General features: G+C 40.5%; 2 protein-coding genes across 2 annotated transcripts in view; both read left to right on the forward strand.

The window, feature by feature from the left end:
- Positions 1-1,052, forward strand: part of LOC115295382 (pre-mRNA-splicing regulator WTAP-like) — an 18,412-nt gene extending 17,360 nt beyond the window's left edge. Inside the window, exon 6 of the mRNA XM_029943263.1 lies at positions 177-1,052. Coding sequence (XP_029799123.1) covers positions 177-283 — 107 coding nt within the window. The 3' untranslated portion in view covers positions 284-1,052. The remainder of the gene's footprint in view (positions 1-176) is intronic.
- A 1,760-nt stretch (positions 1,053-2,812) lies between these two features.
- LOC115295938 (pre-mRNA-splicing regulator WTAP-like) lies at positions 2,813-8,143 on the forward strand. Its single transcript, XM_029944277.1, has 3 exons — positions 2,813-4,106; positions 5,043-5,197; positions 6,900-8,143. The coding sequence occupies exons 1-3, from the start codon at positions 4,072-4,074 to the stop codon at positions 7,481-7,483; spliced, it is 774 nt and encodes a 257-aa protein (XP_029800137.1). The 5' UTR covers positions 2,813-4,071; the 3' UTR covers positions 7,484-8,143.
- The last annotated feature ends 7,140 nt before the right edge of the window (positions 8,144-15,283 follow it).

Raw genomic sequence — 15,283 nt, forward strand, 5'->3', positions numbered from 1 at the left:
CCTGATAGGTAAACAAATCATACTCCCCAGTCAAGACTTCCCTGACAGTCCCACTGCGAGAATGCTGTGGTGGGACAGCCAAGTACTCGTTTCCACACCAAGACTCAGACTTTTTGAGCCAAAAAAAGCCATTCTTATACTATCCAGCTTGTAATGGTTAATGTAAAACTTACCAGATGAACCTTGTGTTTCAGCTTTTTCCTCCCCCTCCCCTTGCTTCAGAGGCCTGATGGCGTCGGACTATTCCGAAGAAGTGGCCACCTCCGAAAAATTCCCCTTCTAGAACATGTAGACACTTGAGAAATGTTTCTGTTTGAAGAAAATAGAGGGAGAAACAGAAGTCTTAAGTCTGTGGCACACTGTGTCTTCAGACAGTTTGGAGGAATGAAAACCTAGAGATTTAAAATCATGAATTGAACATGTAAAATTCCAGTAAAATGTAAAAATGGAATATGCATCGCTCTTAACCTTGAGCATAGTGACTTAGAGACACTGTATATCAGTTTTGCCAATAAGACTGTGGACTTCGTGATTGTTGTTGAACTTCTGGGTCAAAACTCAACTGAGGTGAATTTTGCCTTTAAAGAGCTTTATTTGCTAAGAACCAACTTAATAGTTGTGAGAGAATCAAATAGATGTCAGTACAAGTAGTTCATATATTTAACCATTTAGTTTGGGGCTCTGTATTACTTGATTGAGCCTTAAATCAATGTGGTTTTAATCAATGGTTTGTTCTTTGAATGGTTGCTAATGCTGTAGATAATCTTACTGAGGACTGTACAAACATAAAGGTGTGGTATCAAACCTCAGGTTGAAACTGTTTGAAGCATTATGAACATTCATTTCACTACTAGATTGTATAAGGATATTGGCTGTGATGAGAGACTCACTGCATTATTTTTTTCAGTAGTGAAATTAAATCCCCATTCCATTCAACAGGCACATGTTGAAAGAGCATTGTCGTTGGTGTTAATGGGGGAATGTGTTTCCTTCATTGTATTTGGGCTTTTTGTATTGCACTCTTGATATTAAATTAAATGTGCCTTGAAGTAGTTGTTTTTTTTTTTTTAAGTTCAAGGAATAATATGATGATTTTGTTGTACTTTTAACATTTTTGATTTTGGGGGGCTGTGGAGAGCAGATTGATTTTGGAAAACTTGTTGCCATGCTCTTCAAAGTGAAGGAAAAGGCTCTGTGTCACATTTTTAAAGACCTACTCTTTTCCAGCTGGTATCATAAAAGACAAGGAGACTTGACACTTGTTACTTTTTGACACCTTGTCCCAGGACATTACAGTACAAATTAATGTGGGTGCCTGCCAGAAGATTGGGGAAATAATGTATTGGAACTGTGGGTTGGCCTAAGTGAGACATTTTGTGAATTTAAAAAAAAGATATAGTGATCATTTCTAGCAAATTCATTTGGTCATTTAGATAAATGAGGCATTATTTTCTTCATGCTTCCATCCAATCCTGGAGGTGAATTTTTTTCGTCAGATCATTCTCTAAGTCACCAATGAGAATTTTCACTTGGTGATAATGGAGTCTAAGATGAGTGGAAGATAAATGTTCCAGATTGTCCCAACGCTTAAGTGCAGTTTTAACAAGGGTGACTTAAGTTCTCTCTTAACCATTCAAATCAATTGTAAGTATCTTGTATGTTTGTGCTTTAGGGAACTGATTGTGGGGCAGAGGGTGGGTTAAAGAAGTGGTTTGTGTGATTTTATGGCAAGAAATCCGCTTCTAAAATTCTCATTATTTGTGGGGTTGGAGGGTAAGTAACCAAAAATGTGCTGCATTAAGGCATTTGTATATATTTTATGCCATTTAAGATCACAGTCGAAATGGCCTACGTACTTTTAGTAGGTCAAGAAATAATTCATAAAATGTATTATTAATATGTACTCACATTTTATTAGCCAGCATCTATCTTTGCTGCGTAGGTAAGAGTCACTGTGAGGTCTGTGGGTTTTTTTCTTTTCACTGTTAAAGATACTTCTTTTAAGAAAATAATACATGCTCATGTATAAACTTGGAACAGCATGAAGAAAGGTGGAGACAAAAAATGAGAGTCCCTTCTGGATGTGACCTTGCCATTCCCCATTGTGTTCTCCAGGAACAGTGACCACTGTTAAATTTCTTGGGTAACATCAAGATAATTTCTATGAATATATAATATTTTATATATATTGATTTTAAACAAATGTGAACGTACACAACATAGATGATCGCAGCTTGGTGTCCCCCTCCCTCTAACACACACACAGTTATCCCTTGCACATTTTTTTCATTCTTTTATTAGGTTATTTTTAATGGTTATATAATAGTTCCATTGTATTACTAAATCATAATTTATTTTAATCACCTGTAAGTGAATTTTTGTTCTGTAAAGAATAGAGTATAAACAGTACTAGAAATACATCATTAACTTGAAACAGATAGTGCTTACTCAGTGCTGTGTCTGGAATAATTCAGATAGAATAGGTTATGGGTGTTTTCCCCCACTTTCCTATTCTGTTTGAATTTTGAAAGAGAAAGATTGTCTGAAGTATCTTCTCTGCTTTAGTTAAAATATTTCATACATGTAACAGTGCATATATTTTAGAATATTTAAGAGATATATTTCAGTTGTTTTGACAGTTCTGTTTTGCATTTAATCATTTAGGTAATTGTGTGTACACCTCTCAGATACCCTGGCCCCCTTCCTTGTGATCATAAACAATATATAGTGTCTATTTTGGGTTGTTTGGTTTTTTTTTTTTATAAATCTTTCAGACTGTTTCTTTCATATTTTCTTTGGGATTATTTGATTTTAGGAATGGGTTTGGGGGTGGGGAGTTGTAATTAAATAAGAAAATTCTTCCAAAGACAGTTCTTTGAACACAACCATTTTGGGGGATGTGAAGAACACAAGATAAATTTTACATGACATGGTAAAATTGCGAAGTGTTTTAAGACTTTGTTTCAGTAATCACTAATTTTAGAGCTGATAGGATTATCTTAGAGCAGGCATTTATAAAAGGTATGACTATAAATAAAGCATTTGTTTCTATTAGAATTTGTGATGCTTTATATGAGGTTATGTCAGATCACAAATTAATGTATTGGTTTTACCAACAGTCTTTTTTTTTTTCTAATCTTTATTCAATTCACATAGGATTTTCAGGTTAGTGGGAAAACACTGGAGCTATAGACTTTGTAAGAAAACAAAATTGTGGGAGCACGGGCGGTGATGTGGGAGGAACGCTGCTGCCTGACCGCGGTGCCCATCTTTTAACTCCTCGCTGGGTTTCTGAACTCTTGTTGAGTGGAGGCCAAAGTCTGAGGGATATTAACGGGAAATGAGGGGGAGTCTGCAGCTACAGTAGCAACCAACAGAGCACCAGCTAATAAAAGTCACCATACAGAGGATAAAACCCTTACCAAGTGCTTTCATCTGAGGCTGCTCTGAGCAGCAGTAACCCAGGTTTTACTGTACCACAGAGAAATCTAATTTACAAACTTTTGCTTGAATTACCCGTGAATTAGGGGTATCCATGTGCAGTGGATGGAAACACTAGAACACCAAGTCAAAGAAGGAGACTCATTTATGAAACGCTCTCATTTAACTTGTTTTTTAAATGTTTATTTTTGAGAGAACGAGAAAGGTGCATTGAGAGGGGGGAACAGAGGATCTGAAGTGGGCTCTGCACGGAGCCTGAATAGGGGCTCCAATTCTCGAACCATGAGGCCATGACCTGAGCTGAAACCACAAGTTGGCCTCTTAACCAATTGAGCCACCCAGGTACCCCACAGAATACTCTCTTAAATTTTAAAAGTCTGAAGGCTTATAATAGGATCTAATGCATTGTGAAATAATGTATCAGGCAAGTGAAAGCCCCACTAAACAGAAGGAAGGAAAGAACAGAAAATGTCAGCAAAACATTTTTTTTTAAACCCATTAGGTCTTACTGAGCTTACCGCCATCACAAGAATCAGACTCCCTGGTGGAGCATGCGACTCTTGATCATGGGGTCATGAGTTCAAGCCCCATGTTGGGTGTGCAGCCTACTTAATTAAAAAAAAAAAAGTTATGAAAGTATCAGACTGTCCTTATTCAAGTCTCAGGTAATATCACAATTATGTACTTAGATCCCTTTAGAAGTGATCATTTGTGTTGGTATCACTGAGGCTAAAGCCATAAAATTTTATTGAATACTCTTACCAAGGCTTTTGATGACATTTTTACAGTTGCTGTTTATGTGTGTATAGTCTACAGAGTGTTGCACTAGATGTTGGCAACTAATTTGTAGGAAGATTGGTACCCCTACTTTGGCAGATATTTACATATATGTATTTGTGATAAGTAACCCCAGTCTTTTTCTGTTCTAAAGATTATCTATTATAACATGAATAAAATCCTAACTGCATATTAATACTAAATTTGTAAAAAATTTATGTTTACAGTTTAAGATAGCTCAGAAGTATGTAATAAAGTTAAGTGAGGCATTAATGGAAATAGTCTTAAGGCTCTTTTTTAAAAGGCTCCTTAAAAACAATTACTGAGTATGCCTCACTTATTGCAGTAAACATTTTTGTGAGAACAGCTTATTAAGAGGCATCCTCATCAAATGCTGCTTTAGCAAGAATAAATATACTCTGATTATGATATGGCATTTACCTTTTCAAGAACTTTTCTGTTCCAAGCTAAGTACCTTAGTGTTTTCTTAATATTGGTATATCTGAGATGTGTGTTAACTGGCTTATTTCTATTTCAAATGATGAATTGGGATGAAAATAGATATCAGAATCAATTATTAGTGTACTAGAAAACGTGGCCATTTGGGTACTTCTTGTTTAGGGTTTATATTTGCTGCTGTATTGGCAAAATACTGAAATGCAGAAGATGGACGTGTTCCAGAAGAGAAGATGATAATTATAGGGAGGCATCTGCTGTGAAAGTTACGTTCTGTACGTGTTACATCTATTGCTGTAATAATCACAAGCAAACAAGGTTGTAGATGCTTATCTTCATTTTGTGATGGATGGCTCTTTCCTTTACAGCCAAACAGGCAAAAAGTTAATGGCGAAGTGTCGAATGCTTATCCAGGAGAATCAAGAGCTTGGAAGGCAGCTGTCCCAGGGGCGTATTGCACAGCTTGAAGCAGAGTTGGCTTTACAGAAGAAATATAGTGAGGAGCTTAAAAGCAGTCAGGATGGTAAGGGGTTTTTTGAAAAGTTTGGTTAAATTTGCACTGGCTTTAAAAAACTTGCCAGGCATGAATATTATAGATTAGATTCTGTATGTGCTAATCTCTTCCAGTAGTTTTATAAAATTACAAATGAAACATTTCTAGCTGGGGCACCTGGTTGGCTCAGTCAGTGAAGCATCTGACTCTTGGTTTTGGCTCAGGTCATCTTCTCAAGGTTCATGAGTTCAAGCCCCACATTGGGCTCTGTGCTGACAATAAGGAGACTGCTTGGAATTCTCTGTCCCTTCTCTGCCCCACTCCCACTCATTTTCTCTAAATAAACAAACTAAAAGAAAACAGAACATTTCTAGTTGAGTAGCAAAGCCATTTAATTTTAGTGGCTCCCTCCTTCTCTTAATTATTTATTGTGCAAATTTCATGAGAAGTTTTTGGTTTTGGAGGGGCGGAATTTGGTGAAACATACGGCTTTACATAGATAAATTTATATTTAGTGTTTAAGAGGGGGTTATCTCCATTTAACCAATTTTTCTGTAAGTGTAAAACTTGGAGGAATTTGGCTATTTCCAGTGGTCTAAAAATAAAGAATTGATTGTTCCTTTTAAGGTCCTATTTAGAGAATAAGATGTAACTTTTTTTTCTTAGAGAATGAGCACAGCAGGGGAGGGGCAGAGAGAATGAATGAATCTTAAGCAGTCTCCATGCCCAGCGTGAACCCAGTGTGGGACTGGATCTCCTGACCACGAGATCATGACCTCAGCCAAAACCAAGAGACGGCCACTTAACCAGCTGAGTCACCCAGGTGCCCCTAAAGATATAGTATTTAAATTTGCTAATGATAAATCAAACTTAATTATCAGTCTCTATCTCTTCCCCTCCCCCTACACACACACACACACACACACACACACACACCTTTTTGTTTTTTGGCAAGTGTAGCTGCATCTGTTGTTTCTCTTCTCTTTAAAGATGAATAGTACCTAAAAAATCTGACCAATGAAAATTAAATTGAGAATTAGTATATTTGACAGTTAATTGTGAAGATCAGTAGTCAATGTAATATCTTTTAAAGTATCTTTTCATAGTGCTAGTTGTTAGCTCTTACTGTTTGTAAACATAGCAAATAGTAGATTTCTTATAGTAGTGAAGGACTTTTCCCTCTCCCAAGTCTTTTTAGGATTTAATGGACATGTGTATTTTATTAGTTTTCAAGAGTTCTTTTCTCTAAGTTTGTTTGTTTGTTTGTTTGTTTGTTTTGATATGGGGTAGTCCTTTGTTACAGCACAGGCCTCTCTGGAGTGTTAGTGTGGAGGCCTCACTGTTCCCTAGGGCTGAACCTGCGGTGGAGCTGAGACAGACACTAGCTAGGAGGCTCAGGAGTCAGGGGACCAGCCATGTGGGCCCAGCAGTGAACCGGCGGGGAGTGGTCTGTGGGCTGTCATGAGTCGTATATAGCTAGATGGTTTGAATCATGTTTAACTTGGTTGCTTTATAGATAATGTTAAGCAAGTCTCCCCTCCTCCCCGCCAACCACACACATTCTTGAGTGGCTCTTTTTTAATTTCAAGGGAAATTTTAAAATATTTTGTGAGTTTTAGACTTTTGTTCACTTAAACATTTATTGACTGCCTTGCCTTGTGGCAGGTACTGAGCAATGTTTTAAAATGTGTTTTCAGAGATATTAAAGTAGGTTTGACTCTCCTTTGCACAGAACTGAATGACTTCATCATTCAACTTGACGAAGAAGTAGAGGGTATGCAGAGCACCATTCTAGTTCTCCAGCAACAACTGAAAGAGACACGTCAGCAGTTGGCTCAGTACCAGCAACAACAGTCTCAGGCTGCAGCCCCAAGTACCAGCAGGACTACCCCTTCTGAGCCTGGAGGACAGGCGGAGGCCACAGGTAAAGACTGCAGCCGGCTGGCCAACGGACCAAGTAATGGCAGTTCCTCCCGGCAGAGGACGTCTGGGTCTGGCTTTCACAGGGAGGGGGACACAGCCGAAGATGACTTTCCTTCTTCTCCAGGGAATGGGAATAAGGCCTCGAACAGCTCTGAGGAGAGAACTGGCAGAGGAGGTAGTAGTTACGTAAATCAACTCAGTGCGGGGTATGAAAGTGTAGACTCTCCCACGGGCAGTGAAAACTCTCTCACACACCACTCAAATGACACAGACTCCAATCCTGACCCTCAAGAGGAGAAAACAGTGAGTGGGAAAGGTAACCGAACTGCGGGTTCCCGCCACGTTCAGAATGGCTTGGACTCAAGTGTAAATATACAGGGTTCAGTTTTGTAATGTTTTTTCCAACAAATTTTTATACAGTGTCATTTAATTTGGGAGAGGATACTGTCTAGAAAATTAACGCATACTTTTGTCACAATTTGCCTTTTTTTTGTGGGTGTGGTTTTTTTTCCTTTCCCTCCCTGCGCCCCCTTTGCTTCAATACCTCTGCCACTTTGGAAATTGTAACAGTTAATTACCTTGAATGTTGCTAAAAGGACATTTTGTGTAGGGTCAAGTTATTTTTATATGAGTTAATGTGAAGGTGTAAATGGAAATCTTTCCCTAAAGTATAACAATGATGTCTGTATAAATCTGTGTCTATCCTAGAACCTGTGCTGTGTAAGGGCATTCTTATTCATGCTGTTATTATCCTTATGCACCATTCAGACTTGTTAGAGTAGATGTGGGTTTATGACTGCCAAGTTTTCCCAGTACAGTAGTTTAATCACTAAAAGTTGGACTTGATGGAGTCCTATAGTAGTTTCAGTGTTAGATACAGTTTTTTCCACCATACATCTGTGCATTTTCTCTTTAGGTGACTGAATGTTTAAGAAATTTGTGTGCATAGTTACTCAGTTTTTATGAACTGTTGTATCCTGTTAATGCATATTGCTCTGTGACTCCAGTATCTTACCTGTACTGACCAAACCTAAATAAAGATTTTTATTGTAACCGTTTGTGTTAGTTTTTTTATTTGTATGTGTGTGTTTAGCGTTAATTTTCATTGAATTGCTGAAGTTCTACTCATAATTCTTCAACATACCACAAATGAGACTTAAGTTCATGCATTGATTTTGATTGTGCACTTAATTTTTTAAAAATGTATTCTTTGGGGTGCTTGGCTGACAGTCGGTGGAGCATGTGACTTCTATCTTAGGGTTGTGTGTTCGAGCTCCATGTTAGGTGTAGAGATTATGTAAATAAAATCTTTTTTAAAATATATGCTTTGTTTTGCAAGATGAACATGCAGCTTAGGACTATAAATGTTTTTCCTGACTTATAAAAATAATTATTATAAAATATTCAAATACACAGAAAAGTACAAAGAAGAAAATTAGCTACCTATGTGTTAGGTTTTAGTTGAGAAGTAGATAGACTTTGTTTTTGTGGAATGATTTCAGGTCATTAGGAAATGTGTGTAGTAGTGATGTTTGTTTTAAAATATTGGCCACTGCTACTGATATATACTAATATGTCTGATGAAACAAAGTCTGTGTTATGGAATGGTTTTCGAATCTGTAGCTTTTGATATATATGTGGTTGAGAGGAAATGTGATTTCTGCTGAAAGCAGAACTATCTTGTTTTAGATATACTTGTAATATAACCAAGGAACCTCTGAAGTGGAATTTAGGACACCTGAAACTGAGGTACAGTTAATCTGGAAATAAGTCCTGTGTTTTTGCTCGTTCAGCTGGCATACAGGTATGTCTTCTCTTCATTGGTGTACTTAAGATCCTGCACTTTTGACTTTTAATTAGCTGTTTGTGCAGTCTCAACTCCTATACAATTTTAAATACATTTATTTAGGATAGTTTATTTAACATTTTGGTGTATATTAAAATACTAGGGTCTCCTGGGTGCCTCAGTGAAGCATCCAACTTAGGTTCAGGTCATGATCTCATCAGCTTGTGGGCTCAAGCCCTGCACTGGGCTTTGTGCTGACAGCTCAGAGCATGGAGCTGCTTTGGATTCTGTGTCACCCTCTCTGCCCCTCCCTAGCTCGCGCTCTTTCTCTCAAAAATAAACATTAAAAAAATTTTTTTTAATGTTTTATTTATTTTTGATAGAGCATGAGAGGGGGAGGGGCAGAGAGAAAGAGATAGAACCAGAAGCAGGCTCCAGGCTCTGAGCTGGCTGTCAGCACAGAACCTGACGCGGGGCTTGAACCCACGAACGTGAGATCTGACCTGAGCCAAAGTCGGAGGCTTAACCGACAGCCACCCATGCGCCCCCCCAAAAAATTTTTTTTAATACTAAATATTCCCTGGATTTGTGAAGTACTTTTGACTTCGGTTTTCCTTAGGCACTTTAACCTTGCCCTCTTTAAATAAAAATGGAATTTTCTTTGTGGTTCTATAATCCTTGGTATACAATAGGAAATTAACTTTTAAACTAGTAATTGAATTTTCTGACTAAATTTAGTATACAGCTGGCATATGTCATTACCATTTTTCAAATTTTTGATGCATCTGTGTTGGGCAGAGAGGGATTGTGCAACATCAGTGCTTTTCATTTTTGGAATTGGATGCTTTTATTTGCTGGTATGACTATGACAAGAGAGGTAGTTAAGTCTTAATCCAGGTTCAGAAAGTGGCCTGGCCTCTGGAGCTAATGAGTTTGAATCTGCTTCATGGCTTGGGCAAGTCGCTTTCTCTTTTGGTGGCTCGAGAAAAATTAAATGAGCTGATATACATGAAGTGCTTACAACAGTGCCAAGCACTTAGTGCCTGCCCAGTAAACATTAGCCATTCTTACGTTCTCAAAGTTCCAGTCCTGGTGACAGACTCTCCTTTGATCAGATGATTTCAGATATAAATTTGTGTTTGGATAGTTTCCACTGAAAGAGAAAAGATCCTAGCTTACATTAAATGGATTGTGAGGTCTTGGATGTAAAGGTGAAAAGCTACCTGTGTTTACTTCCTGTTAAAAGTGTATTCCTTCTCTTTAAGTGGGACAAGCAGGAGCGCTGGCGTGTTGTTTTGACGACCTCCAGCATTGGAGAATCCCGCCATTTGGCAAAAGCTTGAGTACTGCCAAAGAAGGTTAATTGTAAGGGCAGTCAACTTGGATAAAGCCCAAGGTTAGTACAGTTTTGATGTCTCTACTTTAGCATCATTCTGGAGAGAGGTGTACTATGAAGATAGCAAAAAAGTGCCTGAACATCTTTTGATATCTGTTGTGCACTTAAATGCCAAAAACAGACAAATATTTTTTTAATTGATTTTTATCATCACCCCCATGAGAAGAGGCACTTGTTGGTCATTTTACAGAACAAGAAATGGGTTTAAAAGGGCTAGGTGATCACCCAAGGGTTGGTAAGCGTTGGATCTGCCCTATAGGGTGCTGCCATCAAAGCTTCCTGGACAATAATACCCACCTCCAGGCTAGCAGCAGAAGCCCGTCTGATTCTAGAGCCTGGGCGTGGGGCTGTGTCATCCTGCTAGTCCTCTTGAGCAGGAGGAGCTGCGCTTGAGCTGAGGAGGCCAGCTCCCAAATGGTCAGAGTGGCTGCTGTGTTGGATCAGTAGGAGCTGGCGACCACCACAGGACCCTAGTGATGGGGAAAATGCAAATTATAAAGACTTTTAGAAGTGGTTAATTTGACTTTTGAAGGTGACCCCAGTTTGTGGACAAGAGGAACGAGAACATTCTGTAAAGGTCTGGCATTGTTGGAGGTGTACCAGTTGCCGTCTGTTCACAGAAGTTTCCATGGACACTGCTGCTGGGAAGATTGTAAGGAGAACAGAAACGTCACAGTGCTTGGTGCAGAGGGCTCACCTCCTTCTCTTGGCCTTGGCTGTGGATGACACAACTGACCACTCCAGTTTCTGAGACACTTTTGTAAACATCATGCAAAGCCATTCTTTCAGATACTCCCTTATTTCTCATTCATAGCAATTTGTCCTCTAGACCAGTTGTTGCCCCCCTGCTCTCCTCTGATGACACTTCCTTAGGAGTTCATTTATCCCCATGGTTATAATGAACACTTCTTACAACCCTGGGTAACGTCGTTGCCTTTGGTCTGGAGCCATCATGGGGGTGTTGTGCCAAGAAAGAACTGAGCTACCCCTGTTGTAAAATGTACTGCAAATTAGCTGTGGCCAACCTGCCATGGCGGTTCACTACTCCCTTCAGACCAACTCGGGAGCTTGCCCCAGGGGAAGTGGGGGGATTCTGCCCTGTGGCCTAAATCTGGCCTGCCCTCCTGCAACCCTGTTTGTGAAAATTCACCAAGAATGGTTGCAAGGCCCCTTCCAGAGGAACTGGCTCAGCGCTGCCCTAGCAGTGGCCCCTCGCTCGCGCGTGCAGATTATGGTGGCTGCCCACCCACTCCTCACCAGCCCAGGTATCTCATGATCCTAGATCTAGATGCAGTTTTTATTTATTTTTTTTATTATATTTTTTTTTACATTTACCACCTGGAACCTTTCCAGTTGGTTCTTTTTTTTTTTTAATTTATTCATTTTTGATACAGAGAGAGACAGAGCATGAGAGGGGGAGGGGCAGAGAGAGAAGGAGACACAGAACTGGAAGCAGGCTCCAGGCTCTAAGCCAGCCGTCAGCACAGAGCCCGACGTGGGGCTCGAACCCACGAACGTGAGATCATGTCCTGAGCCGAAGCCAGAGGCCCAACCGACTGAGCCACCCAGGCGCCCCTAGATGCAGTTTTTAAAATGATTCGCTTACGCTTCTTTTGCTTATTCATTATTCTTAGTTCCTGTCTGGGCCTTGCAAAGCTGAGTCAAGCTTGATGAGCAACTATAGTGAGGATTCCCCTGAAGGCAGGTGCTGTGTGGCCCCTCAACAGAAGCAAACAAGTACCCTCTCAATTTCTGCTCTTAACTTGGTTCTTGATGGAGCCTTCAAGTAGGAAACAGTTGAATACATTGCTTGCATCCAGGAGAATATATTCATACTCTTTCACATGTGTTACGGCCTGGACATAAACAATCTACTAACTCATGTTGAATGCCTACAATGTGTTAGGAGCTGTGCATAAAGCAATATATCAAGATGATCTCATAAAGCTTATACTAGGAGTCTTAACATCTGGTAAGAAGCGAAGTTGGGTAGTGTGGTAGGTTCTCCTTCATGAGGAGGGGTCCTGGGGAGCTGACGATCGAGGTGCAATGACTGTTCCCAAAGGCTGATGGCCAGTGGAAACAGGGACGTTCCCAAACCCCGCGAATGAGAACGTGAACAAGGGATGTTTCTCAGTGGACACATGGATGGTCCCGGAAAGTGAGGGCACCGTGGACGTCCCCGAAAGAGATGGAGACAGACCAAGAGCTACAGGCTAATGGCAGACTTTATTAGGAAAAGCATCTTGTTTTATACCCTCCTTAGAGCATAGTAAGTGTGTCGTCAGCAGTACATGTTTACCCAGAACAATAGAAACAGATAAAGAGAATAGGAACAGATTGCAACTGTGCGTGGGCTTGTCTCCGGTGCTGTAGTTTCTTGATCCACTTGGCTGATGACCAGGAAGGCTCTGGCCTGCACGTCCTCCTGGGACTTCATCAAGTCTCACGTTCCCAGCGTTCTGAGAACAGAAGTCCGATAAGGATAGTTCATCCTATTTCCCAACAGGGCAGATGATGTCAAGGGGCACCAAGTGCAGGAGATAGGAAGGCTTCCTGGAAGAAGTAATGTCTAAGTGGAGTGCTTTTCCCCAGTAGGTTGGTTAACAAAAGATGGGTGCACTGCTAATTGAGATTTTGAATAGAGGAGAAACAATAAAGCCTGGAAAAGGTAGATATTATGAGTTTGGTTTAGATGTGGCAAATTTGATGGGCTTACGTGAAATTTTAATGGAGAGGGCATCTGCCCAGGAGACAGCTAGGTTAGAGAGAGATTTCACTATGATCAGCTTGTGGTAGTAACCAAAGCCATGGGAGTTACTGGCATTACCTGGAATGCTAGTGCAAAGTCACAGCCTCAGGGAAATATATTAAGGGGCAATCAGAGTGAGCCCACAAAGGAGACTGAGCAGCCAGAGATGTAAGAAGGCACTGGGATAGAATAGAGCATGAAGCCAAAGGAAAGGTTCCATACATTTCTTGGACTTACATGTTTGAGGACAGGGAATACATTTCAGACAGTAGGATCTTAGATTTGCTGCCAAGTTCTTAGGGAGGGCTGCTGGTTCCATCACAATTCCAGACTAAGGATTTCTCCCTACGAAACCGTGTTATCCAAGCTTTCCCTACCTTACCTGTGGGGTCCATCTGGCCCCCTCATATACCTTTGCCAAGTCTTAATGTAGATTCCCAGGACCTAATGCGTTTTCAATCTATTTGAAAACTCTTCAGGATTCTGCAGGCTTGGCAGCAGTTTCCTTCCCACAACATTGTGACAAAGTTCTCTTGCCCCATTGTTCTCAACAAGCTGCCCTGCCTACCTGGAAACCCCTTTCCTTCCTACCATATTTAGGTGTTTCTCTTTGATTTCTCGAACTTCTAAACAAACTGCCTACCAGGAATTCATCTTGGATAAATCAGGATGTTTTCAGTTGCATATGACATGATAGCTTGTCTAATTTAAGCTGCTTAAACAATAAGGAATACTTGTCTCACGTACTTGGAAAATCAGAGGTTGAATTCAGAGGCTACACTAAGGATTGACTCTAGAGATGCCCTCAAAGGCTGTAGCTCTTTCCATCTCTGCTCTCCTCAGCAAAAAGTTGGCTTTGCCACCATGCTGGCTCTCCTCATGCTCAAAGGTGGGGGTGCAGCTGCACCAGGCATCACACCCAGATACTGTCTGAAGGGAAGAAGGATCAGTCTTTCTTTTTAGATCTTCCAGTGAGAATACTGTTCCCGGAGCCACCCAACAAGCTTCCCTTCACATTTCTGTGGCCAAGATTGGGTTACAAGCCTGTCCTGAAACAACTGGCCAGGGCTAAGACTAATCATGTGGAGTAAAATAGATGTTGGGAATCCATCACTATAACTAGATTTATGGCAAGAGGTGAACAGTATCAAGTCTAAGGGCACCTGGGTGGCTCAGTCAGTTAAGCGTCTGACTTCAGCTCAGGTTATGATCTCACGGTTTGTGGGTTTGAGCCCTGCATCAGGCTCTGTGCTGACAGCCTAGAGCCTGCTTCGAATTCTGTGTCTCCCTCCCTCTCTGCTCCTCCCCTGCTCATGCCATCTCAAAACTCAATAAAAAAGTAAAAAAAAATGTTTTGAGAAGTATCAGGTCTAAATAGCTATGATATTCCAGTTATCACCAATTACCCCACCAAAGTGTTTACCATTTATTCAAACACACCTTGCCAATATTGACAATCGATGATTGTTTAATGTTAATTATTCAAATATTTTTTATTCATTTTTAAATTTAAAATAGTTTTATTTTAGAGAGAGAGCTCGAATGGGGAGGAGAGGCAGGGGGGTGGGGAGAGAGAATCCCAAGCAGGCTTTACATTCAGTGTAGAGCCCAACACAGGGCTTGATCCCATGACCCTGGGATCATGACAAGAACTGAAATCAAGAGTCAACTGAGCCACCCAGTCTCTCACCAACATAATCCCAATATATATATATTTAAAGATTATTTTTAAGTACTCTCTACCCCCCAGACTCCCAACCCTGAGCTGGAGGTACGTGTTCATTCCACTGAACCAACCAGGTGGCCCAATTAATCAAATATTTGAGTCTCCATATTTATAGCTGACTCTGATCTCTATGGGGTCTTGGGGATTTGCTAAAGCTTTGGAACAATGTCATGAAGATACATTAATATTTATTTGATAAGCATTAAGGAGCTACGGTGATCTAGCTAGCTAGGCACTGCTCTGAGTGCTAGAAGACAAAACAAGACCTCTCCTTGGGAGACTAGACTAGACTGTGGGGTGTGTCCCAGAGAAAACAGACCCGAGGCTGAAGAGTGACCAGAGGGGCCAGGTATTATGGTTCCTAGAGAGTTCTGGAAAATTCTGAGCTTTGCCCAGTAAGAGCTAGAAGTGGGAAAGGGCCTGTGTTACACAAGAGTAACCCAACTTGTTACATGTACCGCTTCTTTCAGATTCTCCTTCTGCCAACTGAAGGGAAGTCCTTTTGACCTGTGGGACATTCACACACTCCTCTT

This window comes from Suricata suricatta, chromosome 7 (genome assembly GCF_006229205.1).
Source record: "Suricata suricatta isolate VVHF042 chromosome 7, meerkat_22Aug2017_6uvM2_HiC, whole genome shotgun sequence".
In the NCBI taxonomy this organism is placed as follows: Eukaryota; Metazoa; Chordata; class Mammalia; order Carnivora; family Herpestidae; genus Suricata; species Suricata suricatta.

Bases quoted from the DNA above. Each gene is read 5' to 3' on its own strand.
- LOC115295938 (XM_029944277.1), top strand. From the start codon at position 4,072: ATGAAAGTATCAGACTGTCCTTATTCAAGTCTCAG. The intron at 4,107-5,042 runs GTAATATCACAA...TTTCCTTTACAG, and splicing joins TGTCCTTATTCAAGTCTCAG to CCAAACAGGCAAAAAGTTAA. The intron at 5,198-6,899 runs GTAAGGGGTTTT...TCCTTTGCACAG, and splicing joins GCTTAAAAGCAGTCAGGATG to AACTGAATGACTTCATCATT.